Source organism: Leptinotarsa decemlineata, unplaced genomic scaffold (genome assembly GCF_025532065.1).
Source record: "Leptinotarsa decemlineata unplaced genomic scaffold, Ldec_3_MD MMD2_P_RNA_scaffold_12, whole genome shotgun sequence".
Classification (NCBI taxonomy): Eukaryota; Metazoa; Arthropoda; class Insecta; order Coleoptera; family Chrysomelidae; genus Leptinotarsa; species Leptinotarsa decemlineata.
Genome location: NW_027412526.1, coordinates 2488632 through 2515520, shown reverse-complemented (window position 1 = coordinate 2515520; position 26889 = coordinate 2488632). Strand labels below are relative to the sequence as shown.

The following is a 26889-nucleotide window of genomic DNA, read 5'->3' as shown; positions in this document are numbered from 1 at the left end:
TAGAACAAGATGAAGAATATTTGGAGAAGTTAGGATGAGTGAAAATTTGACTAAACTCCTCAAATATATCGATTTATTCGAATCGTCTCCCAGTGACCTGTGTCCACCTTCCTGGAAAGGGCAGGATGGACGAGGACCTACGAGGACAACTCCTCGGGAGGATGTACAATGAGTCACATGTGGCCTAAGTGCGTGGGTTTACACTCACCTTCCCAACTCTTTAGATACAGAGAAACTTTGTGGGTTTCTACTCACACAGTCATAATCTCACAGTGTCAAAATCCATCCCTGACGTCATCAAAATACAAAAGTTATAATTATCGAAACACAAATTGATTCATATGATGGTAATCGACGTGACGCTAATTCGATGTGTGAGAATTCGACGTAATAGGAATTAGACGTGGTGAGAATTCGACGTAGTGATACTTACAGCTCCCAGACAACTTATCCTTCTTATGTCAAATTCTCAGTAAGTTGAAATCATGCTACGTCGAATTTCCACTACGTCGAATGATCGTTACGTCGAATTCGGGACATTCGTATGTTGGTGACGTAAGGAAAAGGAATGGCTTCCGACGTAGTGATACACACTCGATTTTATGTATGAGGTGGTCCCATAAATACCCGCCCTGACCGAAAGATGGCAGTAGTTGTTTGAAAAATATTACCGTGTCACAAAGTGTACAATCTATAAAGCATATGTTTCAAGTTTGAAGAGGATCTGTGTTTGTGAAAATGGAGAAAATTGGTCTTTATGTGGCACACTACTTTTATTTCAAAGGCCTAACTAAGCCTAACCAATAGATGCTGAACTGAATTCTACTCTGGGTGGATCTGCTCCTTCGTTTACAGGTGGCAGAGTTTAAACAAGGCCGTACAAGTTGAATTTCACTAGTTCGGACTTCCATTGTCTTGTATATAAAATGATTTGAAATTCCTGAAACAACTAAAAAAGAAGAATTGAAAATGAATAGCTGAAAATAACAATTATATTAAGCAAAATAAACCTGAAATGAAATAATAGTGAAATAAATACAAGTGAATAAGAACAATTGAACAAGAATAAATGAAAATGAAGGAATGAAAAAAGAAAATAAAAATAATAAAAAGTTGAGAGATTCCAAGTCACGTTAGTTCACGACGTTTCGATTGTTAGTATCTACAATCGTCTTCGGGTGATGACTGGACTGATTCCTCCGAGAGATGACTATTTATAGGTCGTTCGAGTACTTTCACTTATCCCCGCTTTCTATTTTTCGCTTCACTGGTTCCGTGGGAGATGACCGTTTGGCGAAAGTTGGCCATTTTTCGCTTGATGATGTGTTTCCATATATTGCGTATTTCTACGCTGGCTTGGCTGAATACGTTGTTGGACAACATGTAAGCGGCTTCCTTGAATTTTCTCCTGAACCAATGTTCCTCTCTGTGCAAGATCTCAACTTGGGATCACTCGATGTTGTGTTGATGGGTCCAAACATGGTCTGCTATTCCTGATTTGCTGGTTTCCCCTCGCTGTGTGTGTTTCTTATGCTCGGCAATGCGAACATTCAATGGCCTCTTAGTTTCACCAATATAGGATTTTCTGCACTCACAGGGTATCCGGTAAATGCAATTCTTGGAATCGCAGTCCGCATTTGGTGGCCTGGTTTTCGTGGGGCTACTACGGATAGTGTTATCGAATCTGAAGCAGGTTCTGATGTTGTACTTGGAACTAATTCTTCTTATCCTCTCCGCTAATCCTCTGATGTAGGGAAGTACAAGCACTGGTTGTGACGGCTTCTCCTCCTTGCGAGGCTCCTGCTGTCTTTTAGCCAAAGTCTTTTCTACCATCGCTTTGGAGTAGCCATTCCGTTGACAATGAAATTCCGAACTAGTGAAATTCATTATGAAACATTTTTAATCACTTTCAAACAAGACCGTACGAGCTGCCAAGACGGGCATCGCAGTGGTCCACCAAATGAGATGACGACTGCAGAAACAGCGAATCTTGGAAGATTATGCCAGAAATTCGGAAATCTTCTTGACATCCAGGTGTTCAATTTTGGTTTGGAAGCCTAAAGCGATGTCAATGACAGGTTCTGGTCCGAAGAAGCTGCTTTCTGGATGGCTGCACTATCCTTTGTAAGGGGGTCGGCAGCCTCATTGCGTTCCAGGCCAGTATGGCCAGGAATCCAGACCAGAGAAAATATGTTGAGTCTTCCTATCGAGGAGAGTCGTTTTTGGTAGTTTGCTACCAATTTAGACGTTGCTCGGTAGGAGCCAAGAGCTTTCAACGCCGCTTGACTGACCGAGAATATTTTTTCTGTCTTGTATATGAGGTTGGATTCCTCCAATGTCTCTGCATACAATTCAATAGCATACATTTCCTCTTGAAATACAGTCGCATAGGTTCCTAGGCAGGTTGATATCTCTGTCCTGAAAACACCTGCACCAGAACCAGAAGGTGTTTTTGATCCATCTGTGAACCAACAACTATCTGCTCTTAATATTTCCTTCTCCGGAAGAATCCAGTCCTCTCTACTCGCATAAAGTCAAAGGTCATTTGCAGAATGTTGTGACTTCCAGTATCAACCAACAGTCTGTTGCACTCTGCATTAAATTGATTTGTGCAATTGGCAATGTGCACAAGTCTGTATCCAGTCCATCTAGACTCACCTCCTCTCCCTCCTCTCCGCTGACGGTGTGGTACTGATGGCACCACTGATGGCCAGACAAGACTGTCTCTGTAGGCCAAAGAGCTTCGCCTGGGCCTATTTCTTCAAAGCCTTCGGCCACCAGGCAGGGCTCAAACGGAGAACCGGCTCCAAAGATGGCAAAGACCGTTTCATCTGCAGGCAAGATCGTGGCATCGGTTTTTTGGGATACGTGTGGAATACTTTTCATTGCCTACCTCAAAAAAGATTCAACCAACAACGACGAGTATTATGCGAACTTATTGCAACGTTGACTGAAGAAATCAAGCAAAAACTGTTGAGTTGGCTGACAAAAAGGTATTGTGAGCACCAGCTCACAAATCCATTATCGCAATGACCAAAATCAAAGGATTGAAGTTTGAATTGCTACCTCATGCACCCTATTCGCCAGATTTAGCGCCCATGGATCATTCTCTTTTCCCAAACTTGAAAAATGGCTCAGTGGTCGAATATTTTCAACGATGAAGAAGTGATGTCGGCAGTTAATGACTGCTTTGACGAGCAATACAGTAGATTATGTTGAAAAATATAAATTTTTCCCAAAATTTTTGTGTTCTCTTTGTTGTGCTGGTTACTTCTGTTCTACCCATTTGACAATAATTAATCACTTCCTAAAACATTTATTTCGTAAATTCTGAACTACTTTCGACATCACCTCTTCAAGTTTCGGATAGTTCTCCGTACTACGTTTATACGTCGTTTCTCGCACAAAAAACTCATTACGCTCATCATAGAGTTTCTGCATGGATTTTTCCCTTTGTTCGTTCCGTAAACATCTTAATTGAGAATTAGATGAAACTCTGGAGCGCAAAATGACGTAATTAAAATTGTGTTGTAGATGGAATTAAAAGATTTCGTGTGTAATTCTCACTGTCCGACAGTGTTCTCCACCAACTTCATTTGGAAATATTTTCCAGACAAGCAGACAAGGGAGATGATACCATCTTCTTGTTATACATTTGATGCACAATAAAAATGCGGGGATGTTATTTCGACCATGGAAAGGGTTTTATCTGATAACATCGCTGAAAATGAAGAAATGAAAATTCAACAAAAACGCATGTGTTGTGTTGTAATTTGTGGTCATATACATTGGTAATTCATGTGGATTTTGTGACAGTGTTAGTTTGCACTAGGTTCACGGCATAGCAAAAATACTAACTTCAAAAACATTATCAGAAAATCTACAACACTGAGGAACACGAAAAATTACTATCTTTCGGAAAGATAAGTTTTGACATTCTATGTCTCCATCTTTATACAAAAAAATGTGCGCATCTTCCAAAGAAACAAAGAAAGCATCAAACTTCAAAACAAATTATTCCCCTCGCGTCGAATTCTCACTACGTTGAAATAATAATAGGGGAGCCCACGATGCAAAATGGGGATTTAATCGAGCGTCATGGAGACATATTAGGTTGCAAAGCTTAGATGATAAAAAAAATGCTATATAATATATACCTTTTCATCGGTGGGGAAAGCGGCTATAGATTTTTAAATATGTAAAAAAATACTGTTGCATGGACATACTCGAGCGCGTCAAATATTGATAGATTCAATGTCCTACGTATTTAAAAAAATGTTCTTATGTTATTCTGATCATTTGCATGATGCGGGTGGTTGTACGTAAGGGTTAAAAGTGAAAAGAAAAAAAATAATCGAGCGCGTCAGATTTTCTAAGGGGTTATTGAGTGCAATAAAAAAAGTTCTCATTCAATAATTTGACGACTTCGATCTGACGCAAACTCGCGGCCATTATTATAATGTGCAAAAAAAATTCGCCATTTTGAAATACTCAAGCGCGTCAGATCAAGATATATATCGTTCTTCTTAATGTTCTAGACGTGCTGTCTCATAATCTGACGATTATCTAGAGGGATTCGCCTAATCTGACAATTTTTTTTAAATCATTGAAGGTGATTAATTGAAAAGCTCAGAAAATAGCATGCAGATAAGTAAGTGTACGTTTTTTAAGTGGAATACTAGTATTTATAAGAAAATAATTTTGAAAATATGCTCAAAAATTTTTTATTTTTTATAATCAATTGATTAATTAATCATCTTCATGACGAACGAGTCTCTGTGATCAGCTGTGATGGCCTCATGACTACAGAATTCAGAGTGGGGACGGAGTGAGAGAGTAATAGATAGAGAAAAAGTGAAAGAGGAATGGAAACTCGGAGAGGGGAATATAGGTATCATACAGCTGCACGCATTGAACTTTATCGACAAATTTTTGTCATTTCGGGTTGCGGAAATCGTCAGATTATATATTTTTTGTTATCCTTGAATTATTTCCTTCAAAATAAAAAAAAAATTGCTACGCTCGAGAATGTCGAAATGACGTTATTTTTTTACAACTTTGCTGCCCTCCCCTTTCATTACGTCACTCTCAAATTGTCAGATTACTGGAATATACACTTTTTAGCATGTAATTACCTCACCCTACCTTAATCTGACGCGCTCGAGAATTTCTGAGGATCAATTTTTTTCTTAGTGATCTGATCCTTTATCCTTCACGAGCGGCCTTATATAAGAAGGTACTTAACCGGGTACAAGGTACCCCCTGTATTAATCTGCCGCGCTTTCTTAAATCCCGAAAACCCCGCTTGGGCTCCCCTATTATAACGCTGAGACGAATTCTTGCTATGCCGAATTATCAGCCATTTTGAAATTTGAAATATTTTGATCTTGAGTGTTTTTTTATTTTCAGTCCAATTTTGATGATATTCTCAATGAACTGGAGAAAATTCATTCCAGATTAATTCACATCGAACAGATTTTTTAAAGAGGCCCGATCAACACATATTATACGAGGAAAAACATAGTTATGTTTCTGAACAGATCACTAGGAGACATCTCCTTTATATTGGCAGGTGTAGGCCAAGGCTCGCCGAACACACACTCTCGTTGGCAACCTTGCGGTGTTTCACGGTGGCTTCCGTGAAGGTTCTGGAAGGTGAAGCGATATTACTGTCGTTAAGCGGCTTCTTCAACCTTCTTCAGGTTTCTCCGTGGAGTTGTACAAGTGAGGGAGCTTTCCTGCAGGGACAGACTGTTCCTTGCCTTTATTTAAGACGGAGCTCTCGGATTCCGTCGCAGGAAGTGCCTTGCTGTTGCAGGTAATCTGCTATGTCCAGCCTCATTCCAAGCGGTAGATTGGGGTGGACATTTCTGTTCATCCCCAGCCACCGTCATAGATTGAGGTGAGCACTTCTGTCTAGCCTCGGGATTGGTTTTTGCTGTTTCTGTTGTTTCATTCATGTGTGTTCCCACGAGTAGCAAGGGAAGAATTGGTCACCTCTGGCAGAGCTCCGCATTACCAGAGGTAGGCTGATTACAATGAGGTTCCACCCAGTTCCCCAAAGGGGATCGTTCGTGACTGCATATCACCCCGCGGCTATTCAGCTGTCGACACGATTCCTTACACCTTGGCTTGGGTAGGCTGGCCCACGGTGACATGTTTTGCAAAGGCTTTTGGGAAGTTTTTGTTCCCCTCACCCTACTTACTGACGAGGAGTCCGGCGACTCCGTCCGTAAGGTCGTTCCTGTACCTGGTCCAAGTCCTGGTCCGCCACCTGGAGACGCGCCCGATAGGTAGCCGAACCCACGGGACACCCTGTGATGAAATACAGTTTTAGATGATACTCAGAATCACCCTGTATGATCCGTCTAGTGAAGTACCTTCTCCAGGATAATTTTTAAATATCGTATCAACTTCTGTGCTGAACGTCCTTGTCGCATAATTTCAATGGTGGATGGAAATATAAATTTTTTCAGAGGAAGATTATGCACTTGGATTTTTCTCAACCTTTATCCTTCAAACAAGTAGGAGTAGCGGCAGTTCAGCCAGACAGGCCAACCAGCCAATCAGCGCGTGTCAAGCTGTCACGTGGGTAAGGAAACTGGGCGGGTCGTTTTGAGTATGATGTAATCGAACGGTTGAATGACTCAAGTTGGAGGCTAGCCGTTTTGAGTATGATGGAATCCACATCACTGACTCGAAGGTACAAATTATCGACATGTCCAAAAGAGATATTCACAATTATGTTCGAGAACGGATATATCGTAGAATCAATTTAGCGTTCAGTTGTTATGTATATGCACAATGAGGCATGAAAAGGTTTCATTTTGTGAACGAAATTTTATTATAGACCAAGAAGGGGCGTAACTCTCACATTTAAGCATGCAGCACTCAATAAAGAACATATACAGGATGTATCAAAATACATAGTTTGAGTTTTCACGGTGGAGGGAACAACAAAAAAAAAACAAAAAAAAAACACGTTGAAAGAACATAAAGTTGTATTTTCGTTGATAATAGTCAGTTTGCCACGTGAAGTACATCAAATGAAAGGGAGGAAGGAATGCAGAATGTATTGACATATATAGCCCGTTTCAATGAGATTTCATTGGTCTAACCTAACCTAACCAAGTTGGCGCATTCAGAAAATGCTGAACAGTTTGTTCATCTACCACATTCTCTTTCACAAATATCTACACCTGCTGGAATATCTGAAATTCCTGATATGAGATTTGCTTCCCTTCATCACTAGTGGAGACATTTGAGGCATTGTTTATATTTCATTGCCACTTTCAAATTCCCTTTTGGCAATTGTTCTTTTAAGACCACTCAAAAAGCTTTTCTACCTGCCAAAAGAGAATGGAAAACGTCTTTTTATTGAATAATAAAGCTTTTCCTGCTTACTGACAGCAACGATAAATCCCTTCAATCCACAGCAATTTGAATAACGACACGGCACTAATATCACATTTCGTTTTATAGGGCAGTATTTTGGGAGTTCGGTCAGAACAGATACAATTTTGATTTGTTGGGGACGGCATGAGGCCTAATTGAGATTTTTAATGGAGATTGCTTATTCAAAGTCTCCATATTCTTGGATAGCTTCGCGAATTTTTCTGTTGGGACTATTTAAATGGAACACAAAACGTGTGAATATAAAACAGCGTCATAACCACATGATATGGTAAGAATAAAGATCGTAATTGATCATATAATGCGGAAGAGAAATGTACAGCCTGAGAATATTATATTTTCACGATGTTTTGTATCATAACATACATATACATAATGCATTTTGCCTGTGTATCACCTTTATATGATGTCATTCCATCATAACAAAAATGTTGGATATCGTAAACGAAAAGAAAAGAATTATTGGTGTTTTTGGATAATAATTATGTAGTATTTTTTCATAGTTTATACTACGAGGGTGGTCTAGAAAGTTTCTGACATTTTTTTTCAGATTTTTTTATTTTCCAACATAGTTTCCTTTCAACTATACATACTGTTCCAATAAGTCGCTTGGGGCTGGATCTGGTGAATAAGGCGGATGGTTAAGCAATTGCAATCGCTGAGGTATGGGGCAGTGGGTTCTCTTGGTGGAACAGGATTATTTTTTCCACAAAAGTGACCGTTTTTCCGCTGTCTTCTGCCTTCAGCTTTGTTTTAAACAAATCAATTTTTGCGATGTAAGCTTTTTGAATACTCCAAAATACAACAACAATGTGTCACTCTTTGTATAAAAAAAGAACAATATTGAAACATTTGTCAAAATTACAGAAAAAAAATCATACAAAAAGTGACAATGGTTGTTTTTTGGTAGTATTAAAAAATATATCGTAGAAGTGATTTGTTTAAAACAAACTGTTTATTGAATAAATAAAGGAAATATAGATTTTTTTTTTTCTGAATGTCAAAGAGGAATAGAAACTATGATTTTGAGAAAAAACGTTCCTTATTATTCATATTTAGTAGCGAAAGAGAAGTGTTAATTAACAAATACGTTTTGAAATAATATTTTTTTAAAGAAATTATTTTGTTTTTAAATATCATAAAATTCATCACTGATTGAAATCCCCCCAAAATTTTAAGTATTTTATAAACAATATGATTGTTTATAACAATTTTTTAAACAAATAGAGATAAAAATTATGAAAAATAATAACAATACGAATGGATTTGAATATTAAAAAAAAACATTACTTCGATTCAATTTTTCCCTTTTTAACGTCTTTGATCATTAATAACAAAGTGGAAAAACAAATTTTTTTTATTATTCCAACGGGAATTTTTTTTTTCGAGAAAGGCTCCAAGAAGTGAACGAAATTTGAGGTTTTTGGTTTGAAAATTATCAGTGTTTTTTTATGTTAATTTAAAACTTATAAAAAATTAGTTGAATAATTGAAGTACATATATCCATTGAAATGAACACGGAGAAATATTTTGGGATTTTTCCTCTTTTTAAGGGATCTTTCTCAAAATTTCGGATATCTTTAATATTTTTCGATATATTTGCAAAAAATCAAACCCCCCTTTTCTTTACTAAATTGTTTATAACTTTTGCAATTTGTTCAAGCCCCTCTTGATATTATTCAAAAAGTTGCTAGATAGGACATAATCAATCAGAAATCAAGAAATTAACATGTTTTGGTGAATGAACAGGGACAATTGCGGGTTTTTTCAGAAAAAAACAATGTGGAATTGACATTCATAAGATGTGTGATTTGAGAGGAAGATTTGTATGTATATATACAGGGCTTTTCATGATGAGCGTTAATTAACCGTTTCTGGCAAATTATTCAACGGATCAACTTGAAAATTCCACAGTATGCATAAGTCAATATGACCAACACGCCTAAAATATTTTAGACGAAGCGGCGTTGTCGCTTCTACTATAAAGTAGCGGCTATACCTATCTATTACCGTTTGGAAGATGTAAATTAATTTCGATATTTTTTTTACCAAACATGAACTTTTATAAATGCTGATAATCTTGAACTCTCTTGCACTGAAACGATCAAATTTGAAACGGAGTGGAGTGATACTATGAGGATCTTCACTCCGAGTCATATTTTCATTTGTCTCATACAGGGTCTTCAAAAAATGCAGATACTTTGATCTCATGAAAAAATGAGTGGAACTCAATTTTTTCCAATGGAACACCCTGTATATTTCAACATTTTTGAGCTCTACATCTAATTTTAGAATAACTCTGTTCAGATGATACTATTTCTATTTTGAACCGTTTTCGAGATAAACTGTTTCAAACGGAAACTGACGTGGTTTTCTTGCTCGTTTTTTTGAATTCATCACTTATTCTGGATATTCGACATTTTTTTATAGTTAGTAATATTTCTTTTTGATCCAGTAGTAGAAGCGCAACGCCGCTTCGTCTGAAATATTTTAGGCGTGTAGGTCATATTGATTTATGCATACTGTAAAATTTTCAGGTTGATCCGTTAAATATTTTGCCAGAAACGGCTAATTAACGCTCATCATGAAAAGCCCTGTATAACATGCATATTAGAGTATAGAAACACTGATAATTTCAGAGGTTTCTTCTCGAAAAATAATGGCTTATTTACAAAGCTATTTTGGGCAATACATCAATAATCCTCATCCAATTGAGTAGTTTCATTGTGCATTTAATGAAGATCAATACGGCTTTTCACAGCATGTGAATTGAATGAATATTTTCGAAGATTTTACATTTTTGAAATGCAGGGACACAGCAGTTGCGGTATAGCACTTTCTGATCAACAGCGATCGCCGCGTTTATATGTATATTTAGTATCAGCATTGCACCCATGCGAAGCCGGGGTTGTCGCTGGTTTATTATAAAATATAAGATAAAAACTGTGTGCACTCTAGATGCGATTGAACTCTACATGCGCAACGTCTCGTGTTAGATGTCTGTCAAGTTATAACAACATTCTTCCCTGTCTAGCCAACATTTGTTCCAAGTGGAATCAAATTTTAGGAAATAGCCTCATTTTCTTGCTTCCCGTTCATGATTATTTCCTCTTCTCTCCGCCGTAGCGCTGGATTTCAGTCTGTTTCGCAGAAGACCTTATCACGGCAATGATATCGGCAACGAATTCGTTCCGATTTCCTGTCGAGCGATATAATATCTGATTCAATATTTTTTCTTTTGGAAAATATACCTGCTCAATGTTTCGAAAACTTACGCGATTGGATATTCCACTTAAAAACCGAAGAAAAAAGATTCGATAGCAGCACTTGTGAATAAAAGCTTGTGCATTTCGGTCCTCAATATTCATATTCAGTAGTAAAAAAATTGCTAATCAACAAATACGTTTTCAAGCAAAAAAAATATTCTTTAAGAAGCGATTTCATTTTTAAAAATCATAATATTCATCAAATTGATGTATGTAGGCGTTACTACGTGGTAGGAAACCATAATAAAGAAAGAGAAATGAAATTTTCAATGTTTTTACTACTTTTATTTGTAACTAACGTTATACATTAATGTATGAGTTTAAAAAAATATAGAACGAAACTGCAGTAACTTTAGTTACAAATAAAAGTGGTAAAAAATATAGAAAGTTTCAATTCTCTTTTCTTCATCATAATTTTCATCACTGATAAAAATCTCCCCTGAAAAACTTCAAATATCTCATAAACAATACATACAATATATTTGTTTATAACAATTTTCAAAACAAGAGAGCTGAAAATTATGAAAAATAATTTTTATGTAAGTTTATGAATAATAAGAACACGAATAAATTTGAATAAAAAAAAATCATTGCTTTAATTGAATTTTTCACTTTTTAACGTGCTTGATTATTAATAACAAAGTGGTGAATTTTTCCAACGGGAATCTTTTTTGAAAGCTTTCAAGAAAAGCTCCAAGAAGTGAACAAAATTTGAGATTTTCAGTTTGAAAATTATCAGGGTTTTTATGTAAATTTAAAACAAAAATCATTTGATTAACTAAACTATACCCGATTAAATAATAACGGGAAAAATGTTTTCCATGGATTTCCGTCTATTCGTGTCTAAAGTCTATCCAAATCCAAGATAGAGTAAAACAAAACAAAACCAAAGCGTGATGTTCACGTGATCGCCCAGTGTCAGATGGAAAGGGCAGCGTTCATTGGTGAATTCGCCTTCTTGGTACGAGTTCGGTACCAGCACAGGGTTGTAATCAGTCATTTGCGTGTTTGTGTGGCGTGAGTTATAGTGTATTGTTTAAAATTGTTTTCCAAGATGTCCAGTACAGACACTGCTGATGACACTGTGAGCTATCCTCTGAGTCCAGCCAGGAAACGATCCAAAAAAAGACATTTGAGTGTTGAGATGAAAGAAGTGATTTTAAATGTGTTCAAGAAAGAGATGGAAGAAATTGAGACATCGACTCTCGACGAAGTCGTATCGAAAATTTCCAAAAAAATTGGAGTGTGTTGCGCTTCGATTTACAATGTTTTACGGGAAGATAAACAAAATCATACATTTTCCAAACCGAATACAAATCAGAATCGTCAAACCATTATAAAATCAATAGATGATGCTGATAAACATGCAATCAGGAGGAAAGTGCATGAGTACTTTTTCAGAAATGAAATACCCACAATAGACAAAGTACTCACAAAAATAAATGAAGATGTATCATTGCCGAGTTTTAAGCGGTCAACATTCCATTAAGTATTGAAATATATGAATTTTGTATGAAAAAAACGAGGGCGCAATAGTTTATTATTGGATAGAGAGGAAATTGTTATGGAGGAGAGAGTATTTGACCAAAATTAAATATTATAGGGAACAACATAGAACAATTTATTATATGGATGAAACCTGGGTTAATGCTGGTCATACTACCCCTAAAGTATGGGTCGATGAAACTGTGACCTCATCTAGGAGGGCCTTTCTAGATGAACTATCCACCGGATTAACAAATCCATCAGGTAAACTCCTCAACCTGCCTCAATCTCAATATATAAAAAGTAACACTCGTATTTGTTTTATTTACTTACATACCTCTTCATAATTTCAGGTAAAGGAAAACGGCTTATTATTTGTCACATCGGCAATGAGAATGGGTTTGTTGCTGAAGGGCTGTGGTGTTTCGAGTCGAAGAAAAGTGGAGATTATCACGAAGAAATGAACGGTGAATCTTTCGAACAGTGGTTTCCCAAAGTTCTACCCCATCTGGAGGATAACGCTGTGATTGTAATGGACAATGCACCTTATCAGTCGCGACGGTTAGAGAAGATTCCGACAACATCTTCAAAGAAGGTTGAAATCCAAAATTGGCTGCGATCAAAGAATATTAGCTTTGAAGACTCAATGATAAGAGTACAGCTACTAAAAATTGTCAAGGAGCGCAAGCTTGAATACCAAAAATATATAGTCGATGAGATGGCAGCAGGCTAAAACAAAATTGTCCTTCGCCTGCCTCCATACCACTGCGAGCTCAATCCCATTGAGTTAATATGGGCCGATGTGAAGAATTCTATAGCTCAGCATAACACCACGTTCAAATTTGCAGATCTCAAAGTACTTTTTGATGAGACTTTGAAAAGAGTCACAGCGGAGAAATGGGAGAAGTGTGTTCGGCTGTAATATCGGAAGTCGAGACAAAGATGTAGAAGCTTGATAACATAATAGAGGCACAAATCGAGCCACTGATAATTCAGATTGGTGAGGATGACACTACTGATGAAGAGACAAATTCATCCAGTTGAATAATTTTGATTAATATCCCTTTTGATATTACATAAAATAAAAATTATCAATAAAAAAATAATTTCGTCTCTTTTCATATAATGCTTGAGTGCGCTGTGAAAAATCCAATGAAAATATTTTTATATTACACATAATATCTGCATTTTTCCCGTTAAACGGCAAAACTTGTGCATTTCACTCGTTGTTATAAAAAAGTTTTCCTAAGTATGATACAGCATTTGCGATCAACAAGATGTCGGTTCTGAATACGACCCTGGCTAATTCTTGGAATTTTCAATATCACGTGCGTAGAGCATGTCAATGTTTACATCCACTCTATCTTGGATTTGAATTTGCTTCAGAAGGTATGTGCATTTTTTTCCTTAATAATGATATTTAATGGGTTGAAACAATTTTTATTGTTCATATACCCGCTATTTTCGCCTCTGAATCAAAATTATAAATATTGGTGATAAAGTTTGAGAGGTGGGACATTTTTTCGGAAAAAGTTCCTCCTCTTCAAGGATTTTTTCAATTTTCGGATATCTTCAATATTTTCCGAAATATTTACAAAAAACCAACCCCTCTTTTTTACTGAATTGTCCATAACTTTTGCAGTTTTCTCGAGCTCCTCTTGAAATTTTTCATTAACCCTAGGCTGCTGATTTATGACTATTGAGATGGAAAGAATCACTTGAGATTGTAATCTCTGTATATCTCGGTTTTATGTATACATTGAACTCAAATTTATTATGATTATGTGTAATGGTCAGCTCTAAGAGATAATTTTTATTCTCTGTCTCTGTTTCGAATGTGAACTGTATGTTTTTTCGAGACTCTCCATTGTATTCGTTTGGAAATATCTTTCTAGGAAAAAACTGCAGTAACTCTAGTTAGTTTTTGATCCATCAGCAGAATTATTCGACCAATAAAAATAGAGAACAATCCAACAAATTATATTCGTGATATCGTTCCACCATTTTACTTGGAGGTCAGGAACGTGCCGAAAAAACCCACACATCCAAAAAAAGTTGTGAAAACCACCACTGAGCTGGATAATTACAACATTGCCGAGTCTGCCAATAAATTGTTGATCGGAATTGAGTTTTTCCGGAGATCCTCTTTTCTTGTAAGAATCAATGGGGTATATCGCCGATTATGCACTTCAATTAACCCCCTAATAGTATCTCTATCAGAGCCTGGCGGTTTTCGATTATTTTCCTCAGGAAAACGATATCCTCCACGAAAGAACGATCTGCTTTATTGCTCCTCTCATTATGTTTCCGGAAAAAATGGGAACGAACGAAAGAATTATTAGTTGGGATTACGAACTTTCGAATGATGTGAGAAAAACTAGATTATGGTAACTAAGTGCCGGAGAAAAGGGGTAGTTTTCAAGGCGAAAAATAGGCAAAATGTTTCTGGTTTTCTACATCTGCATCTTCGTACATGAAATTGTGTGGTAAATGATTATATTCAAAATGAACTCTCTATGAAGATGTGTAATTCATGCATAGATGTTATCTTTAGACGGAAACTGAAAGAAGAGGTCCTCTATAAACAACTATTTTCAAATAAACATTACAAAAAAAATACTCATGTGGTTTATACTAATCAATTGATTAGTATTCTATATATTGATGCCCTTCATATTTTTCCAAATTAAAACTTTTGGCTCTTTTCAGCCAATTTTTCTCTAAGCATCGAAACTGAACCAATGCGCTGCCAAAACAGCGCATTGGTTCAGTTCAAACATAATTAATCAGGCATTTAGCATTGATACCGTTAATGAATGGGCTACTCGACGTTGGTCATCCTTGGAAATGAACCCCGAAGAGGTCGACCTAGAGTAATTTAGGACGAAGTTTCTGCAACTGGTCCAAACAACTACAGCAGAGTCTGAAAATGGTAAGGTCTATCGCTCTTTTTGTTCCAAACACATGAAGTATCAATTTTTCGACCATATATACTATTGAATTTTAAAAAACAGTTGACCATGTTTCACGAACCAAACGAATTATTCTCATCCTCACAGCACGGTTTCACTGAATCCACGAGTACAGAGTTAGCCCTTTGTGAATTTCAATCGATAATTGTTAGTGCTCTCGACAAGAAAAAATGTGTCATGGGCCTTTTTATAGATTTCCCACGTGCTTTTGATGGTGTAAGAGGGGTACCACATGATTTGGTAGGATCTTATCTCATACGTAGAAGGCAAAAAGTGAGAATTGGTCAATGCATGGGCGATGATTGTGATATTATGCGAGGAGTTCAGCAGGGTTCGAATTTAGGCCCCTTTTTCCATGTTATTTTCTGACTATCTAATTTAGTTCGTAAGTAAAACAAACTCGGCATTAGTTACAAGTTATGCTGACGATACAAATATTTCGTTAGTTGAAGACAACATGGATGCACTTCAAAAAACTGCTGTTCTGACCCCTCGGGACCGGTACGTTAAGGAGGTTGCGTTAATGGCCATGAATTGCAATTGGTCACCTCGTTCAGTGTCGAAAACTATACCGAGTTCATCAGCTGCTCGGACAGCTGCCCTAAAGAGAAATGCTCCAATTTCTGCTCTCTCATGGTTACGGACCATGCAGAGAAGAGAATCCGAACTCCTGGCGACTTTACAGGCTGTATCCAGCACCATTCTGTCATGTAGACACTCCAAACTCAAAAGTCCACGGCTTCCCTGTTGTCGGGGGAAGTACAACCGTGGGACGGACGATTTGGGATGCAAACTCCTATAGAGATGCATAATTTTTTGGGTCTTTACGTCGAGTTGGTACAGGTCCTCCCGAGTCCACTCCAATACTCCAAACGAGTAGAGTAAGAATGGAACGCAAGCATATTTGTTGCAGCAACTTTGTTCTTCCTCGACAGTTCCGATGACCAGATCTGTCGAAGTTTGTGCTGATACTTGCCACGGAGAGAGTTTTTCACTTCTGTTACCTCTTGTGAGTGGCGCTGTTCCACCCCGAGGTAAGTATACGTCTCTCCGGCATCCAGATGGTGTAGGATGCTTCCATCTACGAGCTGCACATCCTCTCCGTAGTCCCCGCATCGTCCTCTTTTGGGATGGACCATTGTACATTTGTCTATCCTGAATTTCATACCGATAGCATGCGTGTACTCTTCCACCACCCTCAAGGACTGATGGAGATCCTTCTCTCCAGAGGCATAAAGTTTAAGATCATCCATATAAAACAAATGGGTGGTCTTGTGCCTCCGGTTTCCGGGGGTGCCACAGTTATACCCTCGAGTATTTCTGAGCGTAACGGATAATGGCAATAGTGATATTCAGAAAAGAAGAGGACTGAGGGAATCACCTTGTTTGGACTCTTGCTTGACCAGATGTTATGGTAAAGCGAGTTTGCCAAAGTAGTATCAGTTGTTCAATGCATCTCACTAATTTGTTGGGTACCGCAAGGCATCTGAGCAAATGCAAGATGAGCTCATGCGAAATTGTATCAAATGCCTTACGGTAATCGATCCAGGCCATAGTGGGGTTACGCTTATATTGTATCGAGTCCTGCGTTACACATCTATTATTATCAATTACATTGGGAATACATTTCAAAACGAAGTCAGTCAAAAAAAATCTGACTGAAGCTCACAAGACATTTCAGAAATATCAATAGGATTTTTTGTTGCAAAAAATCATGATAACTCAGTGGATCTAACATTCTTTACCCTAAAAAAATTCACTATCTCATTTAACGTTCATATCTATGAACAATTTAAAATCTTCAATTGTTATCACATGGAAAGATCTACTGAAATCACAAATTCACAAATAGAGATGTGCGTGAATAATTTTTAATTGCTATTGGTTCTGAAGTACGTGGTTTCTTCATAAAAAATGTGCTTGCTTCTTCACTATAAAAAAAATTAGCTGGTCCGAAAATTTTGTAGGCTAACAAACAGATGGCGCCATAGTATTGTATACATTTGAATACATATGATATATTTTTCTGCCGATAATGTTCACAAAAGATTTGGAATGAATTCGGAAGTATTCAGACTGCGATTAATATGTGTTGAGTAATAAATATGCACCATAGTTGAAAAGTCCGTTCAGCTGTTCCACTCTGTATAATTTTCGATTGATATGCAAGTTATACGGATTTGCGATGCCTCATATCGACAACTTCTCCGTCAAGCTTCTGAATTCACGATGAAGGCAACTGTTTACAATTGTTTTTGTCCGTATGTTTTATGGCACCTATGAAAATAAACCCAATAATTTCACCGTCAGTGAATCCAGAGTTTGACGGAGAAGTACGACGTGTCTCCAGCACAATGAAACCCATTCATCTTCCTAAAACAAAACTCCACGAACCCGTAAATCTTGTCCGTTTCTTTCGTTGACGCGTCTCGTGAAATAACATCTGTAAAAATGTCATAAAGTGTGGTGCAACAGGATAATGTCGATGATCAACAGTAACCACATCCAGCCGACGATATCAGGGAGCGAATCTTTCTGTCCCGTCATCCAGAATTCTCCAGGGGTGCATAAAAAGCCGATCCGACTGCGGAATATAGTTACCAAAGCCGAGGCCTTCGATTCGCTGCACATAAAACCCTGTGAGGTGAGTAATTTTCAGTTATAATTTTTGGTGTCAGGTGTGGGTTTTCCTGAGATGATAGTGTACCATGACCTTAAGAGTTATGGAACTAAATATCTTCAATATATTACGAAACGATATGAAGTAGCTAGAAAAAATCCCATGACAGTAAGTTTCTTTGAACCTTAAATAACTATTCTTTTGTTCTATTACGTCTTATTTTCATACTGTTAATGATTTATTGTGAATGATTGTTTTCATGCTCTGTATGATATCATCGCGTCACTACTTTTTTTATTATTTCCCGATAATATCACGGAATTTCAAGATTAAAATATGGAAAATGAGTGAACCTCCAAGTTGCTTGACTAGTTGATGAGTCATTCTCCTGGTTGAATGACTCGTTAATGAGTCGCTTCCTGGCTGATAGATTTACTGGGGTGTTGAATTTCTGGTTGATGTATTTGTTGGAGAATGGTTGGTGATGATTTATTGATGAGTTCGTCAATGACCGAACTTCCGAGTTGCTTGACTCGTTAACGAGTCGACCCCTCGGCTGGTGGGCTCATCAAAGAATCGACCTTCTGATTGGTGTACTTGTTGTAAAGTCGACTTCCTGGTTAGTGAACTTGTTGAAGAGTCATTGGTGACCTTGGTAATGAGTCGAACTCCCTGAGTCAACCTCCAGGCTGCTCGATTTGTTAATGAGTTAACCTCCAGCTTTCTCGACTGCTTAATGAGTCATCCTCCTAGTTTGTAGACTCGTTAACGAGCCGACCTTCTGGTCAGTAGGCTCGTAAATGAGTTGCCCTTCTGGGTGTTGTACCCTTCGACGAGTTGACCTGTCAGTTGGTGAACTCGGTAATGAATCATTGGTGAGCTCGCCAATGACTGAACTCCCAGGTTGCTTGACAGGTTAATTAGCCATTCTCCTGGTTGGTAGACTCGTTAATGAGTCCACCTTTCGGTTGATATGATCGTTAATGAGTCAACCTTCTGGTTGGTGTCCTGTTGAATAGTCGATCTCCTGATTGCTGAACTTGTTAATGAGTCATTAGTGAGCTTGTTAATGAGTCAGCCTCCCTGGTTGGTTAACTTGTTATAATGAGTCAACCTCCAGCTTTCTCGACTCGGTAGCGAGGCAGCCATCAGATTGCTCAACTCGTTATTGAGTCATTTTCCTAGTTAATAGACTCATTGAAGATTCATTTTCCTGGTTGGTAGACTCATTAATGAGTCGACCTTCTGACTAAAAAATTCGTCAATGGGTCGACCTTCTGGTTGGTGTACTCGTTAATGAGTTGACCTTTTGGTTGGTGAACTTGTTAAGGAGCCGACCTCCTGGTTGGTTGATTCGTCAATGAGTCATTCTACTGATTGGGAGACTCGTTGATGAGTCCATCTTTCAACTAAAAGAGTCGTCAATGAGCCGACCTTCTGGTTGATGTACACTTCAGTGAGCTGACTTTCTGGTTGGTGATTTCATTGATGAGTCATTGCTGAGCTTGTCACAGAGTGAACCTACGAGTTGCTCGACTAGTTGGTTCATAGATTCGTTAATGAGTCGATCTACTGGTTGGTAGACTTGTCAATGAGTCTACCTTTTGGTTGGTATAGTTATCAAAGGGTCGACTTCATGATTGGAAAATTGGTGAATGATTCATGGGTTGGCTTGTTAATGAGTCATTGGTGAGCTATTCAATGAGCTAACCTCCTGGTTGGTAGACTCGATATTGAGCCCGGATGATCATAGTTACCATTTGACTTCTGGCCGTGAAAGATCAAACTTCGGGTGAGTGTTCATGTTAATTTATTCTGAAAAAGTTTTTTGATTTTATGTTCGCATTTGAGAATAATTTCTATTTTTGATATTTGGTTCGATTTCAAATAATTTGAAAATTGAGACTTGATGACCATTGATGAGACTTGGACCCAAGACAACTGTTTTCAAGTTCTCACTCCAAGTAGCGCTTATGAATTAGTAAAACATAAAACTATGTAAGTTCCTAATAAATCCCATTTTTTGTTGAGTAACAAACTCCTCCAAAAGTTTCGTTCATTCATAGCATAATGTAATATAGTTTTCATGTATCTCAAATTCAATCTCCATTAAACGAAGACTTTTATGGCTGCTGTGCAGCATATCTCAATCTTTCAAACGTCCGTTATATTCCTACTATTGTGTATCTGCTCTTAGAAAACTCTACAATGCTTTTCTCATTGTGGAAATTTAATTCAGAATATTGCGACATCGGACGGTATTATCAATATTTTCATTCGGCCGAGAAAGCAAAGGATTTATTTACTCTATTCCCAGTGGATGAGACTGACTTTTTTTGCGAGGTTGCTCCATAGATACTGGTTGGTAGAGTCGCCTTACTGAGTAAGTGAATATCCAAAAATATTTATTGTTCAAAAATGTGTTTCCTGTAATTGATAAACCCCTCAATTCAGTGTTACTTTGAAAAAAACTGGGTTGAATCAGGTGAACGAGTGGGCCGTATTATGAGAATATGCCTCATAACGTACCACTTTGATTAAATTCCGTTGAAACATTGTATCTTCCTTGGGTAATGTCTTCTCCAGCAAATATTCCTACCATTTTTGATCGAAAGCGATTTTTTGTATTACCACATCAGTTGTTTCAATGCTGGAGTTCATACGAATTCATGCAAATTCAGGCAAATGAAAAGAATCAGAATCAAGCTTGTACTCAATAGAAGTTATTAGTTAAAACCAGAAACCAAAGTCGGATCTCAAAATTGAAAACAGTTTTTGAACATCTAGCTAGAATTTTAAAGTACCTACATCCTACAAAACTGCTGATGAAGTTTGCCAGAATCCTGGATCTCATATCAGAGGAGTGAGAAGAAGAAACTCTTTGTTTCCTTGGTGGTTCTTGGAGAAAGAATTACGATCAGGAGTTGTGAAGTTTATTGCATCAAACCCTGGGTAAGCCTCTATATTTTATTACTGATCAGATTGATGAATATTCCTATCGAGGGAACTGATGAGAAAGAAGTATTTTTTCAATCTTTGACGCTCCGATATTTTTTATTCTATGAAAAGGAACAGATTCATCTTATCCATTGTATAATTGGTTTGTTTTATTATTTCATTTTAAGATCAACAAGGCGTCTGGTCAAGTCAAGTCAAAAATGTTCAATCAAGCTTTTGGATATATTACAAAATATTTGTTATAGTGTATTTTGTGTGGGACTCTGCTATAAGCTTATGCCTCTTCAGGGTTAGTAGATGTGTTTTGTGTAATGATGTCTGATGTTGTGTTGTCTTATGCTGTCATGTGTTCCTCTTGTTTTTCCGTTGTTCCGTTAGAGTGGTCCGGGTCAATTGCAGTGGTCATTGGAATATGGGTACAGGTTATGAGGCCGGAGGTAAATGGCTTCCGATTTCAGCCCCTTCCAGGACGTAGCTTCCGTTATCTGATTTCCAGTGGGTATTCCTCTAGGATATTCTGAATTTGCTCCGGCGGATCTTCCATTGCTCCGAGGAGTCTTGCTGGGGGAAACGGGAGCTTCTTCCTAGGTATCCTTCTGGGTCCTCCACGGGGAGTCCAAAAACTAAACAGTGTCCGTGCCCAATTGCTGTGAACGGCGGCGAATCGACATTTCACGGTCATCACGAACACTGGCGGATACAGCCGCAATATTTTCTCAAGTCCTCATTCTACGTATGCTTGTTGGTGGTTTAATGTCCAGTAATGTAAACTGGGTTCGAAATTCAGTCACAAGCTTCCGAATAGCTCCCTCAGTAGGCCGACGAAACTGCCCATGAATTGGACGAAGTGCACGATGCACTTTCTTCACCGAGCATGAATTTTGATAATAACATTCAATAATTTCACGATTCACGCGTGATCTGTCAAATACAGTGTTGCCAAAAAGATAACAGCAAAAAAATCACTCATTATTTGAATTCTTTCCTGAATAGGTGTTCTAAATCCTACAACTCTATATCCAAATCAATAGAAATTGGCATCTTTTCTAAGTCCTTCGCAACCTTCACCATGTCTCTCAAACGTTCATACAATCACCATTTTCATATCTAAATATTGTAATTTGCACTGCACTCAATTAATAACTGTTCGTAACACGATATTTCATATTATTTATAACAATCAAATCATTCATTGTTATTTTGACCTCACCATTTGTGAATACTCTGTTTGGGGTTATCCCGTTTTGTATTCCACTTAAGAAATGAAGGAATAAATAAAACTTCTTGAGAACCAATACCTTCAACTGAATTCCTATAAAAATCAAAAGTCAAACTTTCCTTGCCTCCATACTCTCAAGGGCCAGTCATCTTTGCCTGTGTAATACTACTATTTTCTTACTTGAAATAAGAAGTAGCGAGAGTACGACATAAGTTAGTCAAATCCATCGTTCTTCTTGTTCCCTTCGACGATGCGATACAGAATAATTTCCCGATATTTCCAATTGGCATATAACGGATTCAGCGGTAAACACACACACACATCAGAGTAATGATCCATATATCTCGAAATCGAATATCAAATCAGATCCTAGTGAAAATTCATGTTGACGTAGCGTAGGATTCTCAATATTTTCTTTGCGAAAATATATCGCTTCTATATATCCCGGGGACGCGAATGTATCATCGACGTCTCCTTATGAGGGAGGGATGGTCCCCCGGGCAGCAAAAGTTGACTTGGAACGCGGTTTTCATATTCTGAAATATATGCCAGGCAAGTTTAGTGCTGAAATGGATATGCTGAGAATACGGCAACTAGTCGTGATTTTTACAGCGGAGTGAAACAGTGTCTACTTGAGATGTTGTTTATCCTTTTGACTAAATTCCTCAAGGAAATCGCTGTATTATTCTTTGCTTATCTTTTCATTGAAGTTAGACCTCGTATCTGACTCGTCATGTTGTTCCCCATATGACTAAATCACTTTGCCGCGGCTAGTTTACCTATTCAGCGCCAAAAGCTCACAAAAGCCTACCTGGAGGAACGAAACAAGTTTAATCAAAAGGGGTTTAGTTTTATGAGGAAATAATTTTTAGGAACGAAAGCTTTTGACTTTATATCTTCTTGAAGTGAAAACTTCTTATGGGAGGGTGGACCGATTCGTTACGTGAAGAGTTACAGCGCCAGTCTGCCTGTCTTCACTTTCTCACACTCATACATCAACGTAAGGTAGGCTCCTCCTCTCTCGTCAGACATACGCTTAGTGTTCAGTGTGCGATAGACATGTATTGTTGACAGTATTATAAGAATCTAACCAGCAAGTACGTAATATTCTTTTATCGTGTGAAAATAAGTAACTCTATACATGTATGTGTTCAGACACAAACTAAAAGAAAGTCCTCCTGAAACAGCTACTTTCATATAAACATTGAATTACACGAAAGAAAAAAAAATTCTTCCGAAACAATTACTTCTATATGAACACTGAATCATACAAAATATACTTTTCTTTACTCAGTTTGTATTTCAAACATTCATTGTGGAATGGCAATGTACAAACATAAAACCTCCATTTTTCAGCGATCTTTCACATACAACGCCTGTAAGTTCTATAATCAACTTCCGCATGATTACAGTACAGGTTTTCCTCACTTATTTTGTGGTTTGTTTCTTGTAGGTGTTCGTACAAAGAAGTTTTTTCGTCTACACCGATGTGTTCACGGATTCTTACTATGAAATTTCTGCCGGTCTGGCCTGTATATCAATATTTTTGTCTTCAAATTATTGAATGTTCCGCCATTTTGTAGTAGTTGAAAATATTGACTTTATTAACATATTAATATACATGAAATATACATGAACCTTAGCTTTTCTTAAGTTAAATAGTTTCAATATTAAAAAGGTCAACTTAGAATAGTTTAAGTTATCACTTGTCGGGCATCTAGAGACGCACACGTTGTTTATATTACTCAATGTTCGTGTGAAAGTGATTATTTCGATGGTATTTTCTCTTCCTTGTAAGTAGTTGCTTCGAGAGGGCTTGTTTTCCAATTTCTTCCATTCTTTGGGAATTTTTCTCCTGTGGAAAGATGGAGATAATGAATTGAGTGTTTGATCTTGTGACATTATCAGTTTCGGTTCAAATTTGTAACTTTCAAATCAAGAACTTCATACTGGGCATACGTTTCAAAGATGATCTACCACCCTACAAGTGGATGCAGGTGGAGACATCACTGCTTTGAAGAGAGATGGAGGATGGAAGTCAACATCTGTGGCGGAAGGATATATAGACGATTCGATGGAAAGTACAAATGTCACTGCAGAAAAAATGTTGAATTCGATGAAACAGTTATGGAAATATGAATGTGGTGAATGTGGATGTGTATACTTCTTAAATATCACACTATACCAACCGATTGATTCGTTGAAAAACAAAGTTATATAACTTTCAAACTACTAGAGATACGACGATGAATATTTCGATCATTTTAATGTGAGTTTGAATAATTTTTGAAACAAGTTTGTAGCTGTTGTTGATCAGCTGTAAGTCATTGCTTTTTTCTCCACAAATGTATCTGTATCGTTCGTTTTCAGTGCTTCACACTGTACTATTATTCTGAATCTGCTGGCATACAGGGAATACATAATTTTCTGGCAAACTGCTCTTGACCAAGCACACTTTCTGCCCTCCAAAAAATTGTTTAAAACGAGTATAGCTGGATGAACCCCTAAACTCGCAAACCGAAGAAGAGTATGTCTATGAAGAGATTCATTTGAATGTGAAAGAGGGCGTTGATGGCGCATTTCACTGCGGTTTCCATATCTGTGATCTCCAGCGATCACGGTTATGGATATTTCACAATCGACAGAACGAGGATAAGGGTGATTCAGAAGAGAACTGAATTAGTTTCATATAGAGTTTCTTCAAGAATGGGTGTTTCCATGAATTTCTCATGGGATGTGAAAATAACTTGCACCTTTATTAAGAATATGAGTACATTTATATTTTATGGTCGTTACGCTATCGGTGCTGCCATCTAGTATCATTAGTTGGGTATTCATCCTGTGTATTATATTCTATGACTGAGTAGTATGAGACTGTTCATTGGTCTTATGATATCGGCTGAGAGACGTTTTTCCAGCAAACCGTGAAGAAGGTCGATGAACGCCACATGTAATATGAGTTGTGCCGTTTGTAACCTCATTCGTTGATATTATTGAATAAATATATTGATAATCTTCCACTCTTCAATAATTCAACAGCCGCCCACAAAATAAAAGTCTGTTGAGGTATAATGTATACAAAGTCAGATGCTACAAATGGAATACGTATATTCACAGACGGCTCAAAAACCGAAGAAGGCTAAGGATGTGGAGTGAACTCCAGATCACTAAGCCTTAGGATTAGGTGGGGAAAAATACCAGCGTGGTTCAATTGGAACTGGCTGGTATCTCAATCTCCACAAAAAAATAACCAGAAAAGGAATTTCTAGCAAAAATAACAATCTGCACTGCTAGCAGACAAGCCCTATTAGCCTTGAACAGACAACATGTTACCTCAGGACTAGTACTAGAGTACCACCAAGATTTAGCCAAAGCCTCGATAGATAATAACATTATCCTGAGGTGGGTTGAAGGGCACGACAGGAGTAAAGGTAATCGCATTGCTGACTGTTCAGCCAAGGAAGCGGCTGGACTAAGAATTTCAGGACCCAGTGGCACCTACATCTACGAGTTCATCTGCCCCTCAGGCAGTTACCTTGAAGGAAAACGCTTGAATTTCTGCTCTCTCATAGTTGCGAACCATGCAGAGCAGAAATCCGAACTGCTGATGACTTTCCTGGCTCCATCCAGTACCATTTGTTTGGTGGAAGAAGTACAGCAGTGGAACGGATAACTTGGAAAGCAAACTCTTATGGAGATGCATGATTTTTATTATTAATAACATCTTTTCATCCATTGGATATCCATTTGAATCCAATTGAAAAACAAAATCCTCTACTCATACGCTATAAGAAATCACACACACACGCCAACGGAAATTATCTCCAGTTTCCCAGACATAACAAATCCGACAGTGTCATTTGTGAGTTATTTCTGAAATACTTGGAACTCCCGCGAAGTTATCACTGGGACAAAGTTGCCACGTGCCTACAATCACAACTGTGTTGAGATTATGAGTGATCCTTGGCCATTATGAACTAGTTTTGTTGTTGAGACGTCGTAGAAAAGAATACTTCGTAATTGAAGATCGGGTGGTTTGATTGCAGTCATTTACAGAATTATTAGTATTATCATTGATGTATTATGATGGAGAAGCTAGTCAAGACGTGGGGGTGGGTATTGCGAGACGGGTGAAGCTTAATCAGAAGGTGTAGACAAAAATTTCGAGCAATCACTGACCATTTATCGAATTAATATTCTTGTAGAATTGAAAAGTGAAGTGCATTTTTTAGGAGAGATTAGTTTTTTTGAAACAATAATCTTTGGGGCTTTCTAATTCCTCAACTTCCAAAATAACCCCCACTTGGAAAAAGTTTTACACAGAACCAGACTATCCCTTTGTATATGTCTAAGGATTTGTGATGAAACTTGGGATTTACTCCCCAAAGAAATCAATTGGATTTATGTGGTGATTGTCAGACCAATGATCACTAATGGTGCAATTGCTTGGTGGCCGGGGGCTTTACAAAAAACGGTCCAGGCGAAGCTCTCTGGGTAACAGAGACAGGCTTGTCTGTCCATCAGTGGTGTCATCAGTGGTGTCATCTCAGCCTCTTCTTCACATTTTTCTCGGAGTGAGAAGCTAGATGGACTGTATATAGACTTGTGCACATTGCTAATTGCACAAATCAACTTAATGCAGAGTGCAACAGTCTGTTGGTTGACACTGGAAGTCACCGCATTCTGGAGATGACCTCTGACTTTATGCCTCCAACTGTCAACTACGACCTTCCTCATAAAGTGCTGCTCCCGAGTAGAGAAGACTGGATCCTCCTGGAGAAAGAAATATTGAGGGCAGATAGTTGTTGGTTCACATATGGATCAAAAACATCTTGCGGTTCTGGTGCAGGTGTTTTCAGTCGCAGACTGAAGACAGAGATATCAACCTGCTTAGAAACCTATGCGACTGTATTTCAAACAGAAATTTACGCTATTGAATGGTGTGCGGAGAGATTG

General features: G+C 37.8%; 2 protein-coding genes across 2 annotated transcripts in view; both read left to right on the top strand.

Annotated features, from left to right (window-relative positions):
- The first annotated feature begins 12254 nt into the window (after positions 1 to 12254).
- Positions 12255 to 12941, top strand: LOC141480642 (uncharacterized). The gene is made up of 2 exons (XM_074170829.1): positions 12255 to 12428; positions 12518 to 12941. The coding sequence occupies exons 1-2, from the start codon at positions 12308 to 12310 to the stop codon at positions 12895 to 12897; spliced, it is 501 nt and encodes a 166-aa protein (XP_074026930.1). The 5' UTR covers positions 12255 to 12307; the 3' UTR covers positions 12898 to 12941.
- A 4409-nt stretch (positions 12942 to 17350) lies between these two features.
- Nos (Nitric oxide synthase) overlaps positions 17351 to 26889 on the top strand; it is a 150772-nt gene continuing 141233 nt past the window's right edge. The window contains 1 exon segment of the mRNA XM_074171626.1: positions 17351 to 17780. Within this exon segment, the coding sequence (XP_074027727.1) occupies positions 17616 to 17780 (165 nt within the window). The 5' untranslated portion in view covers positions 17351 to 17615.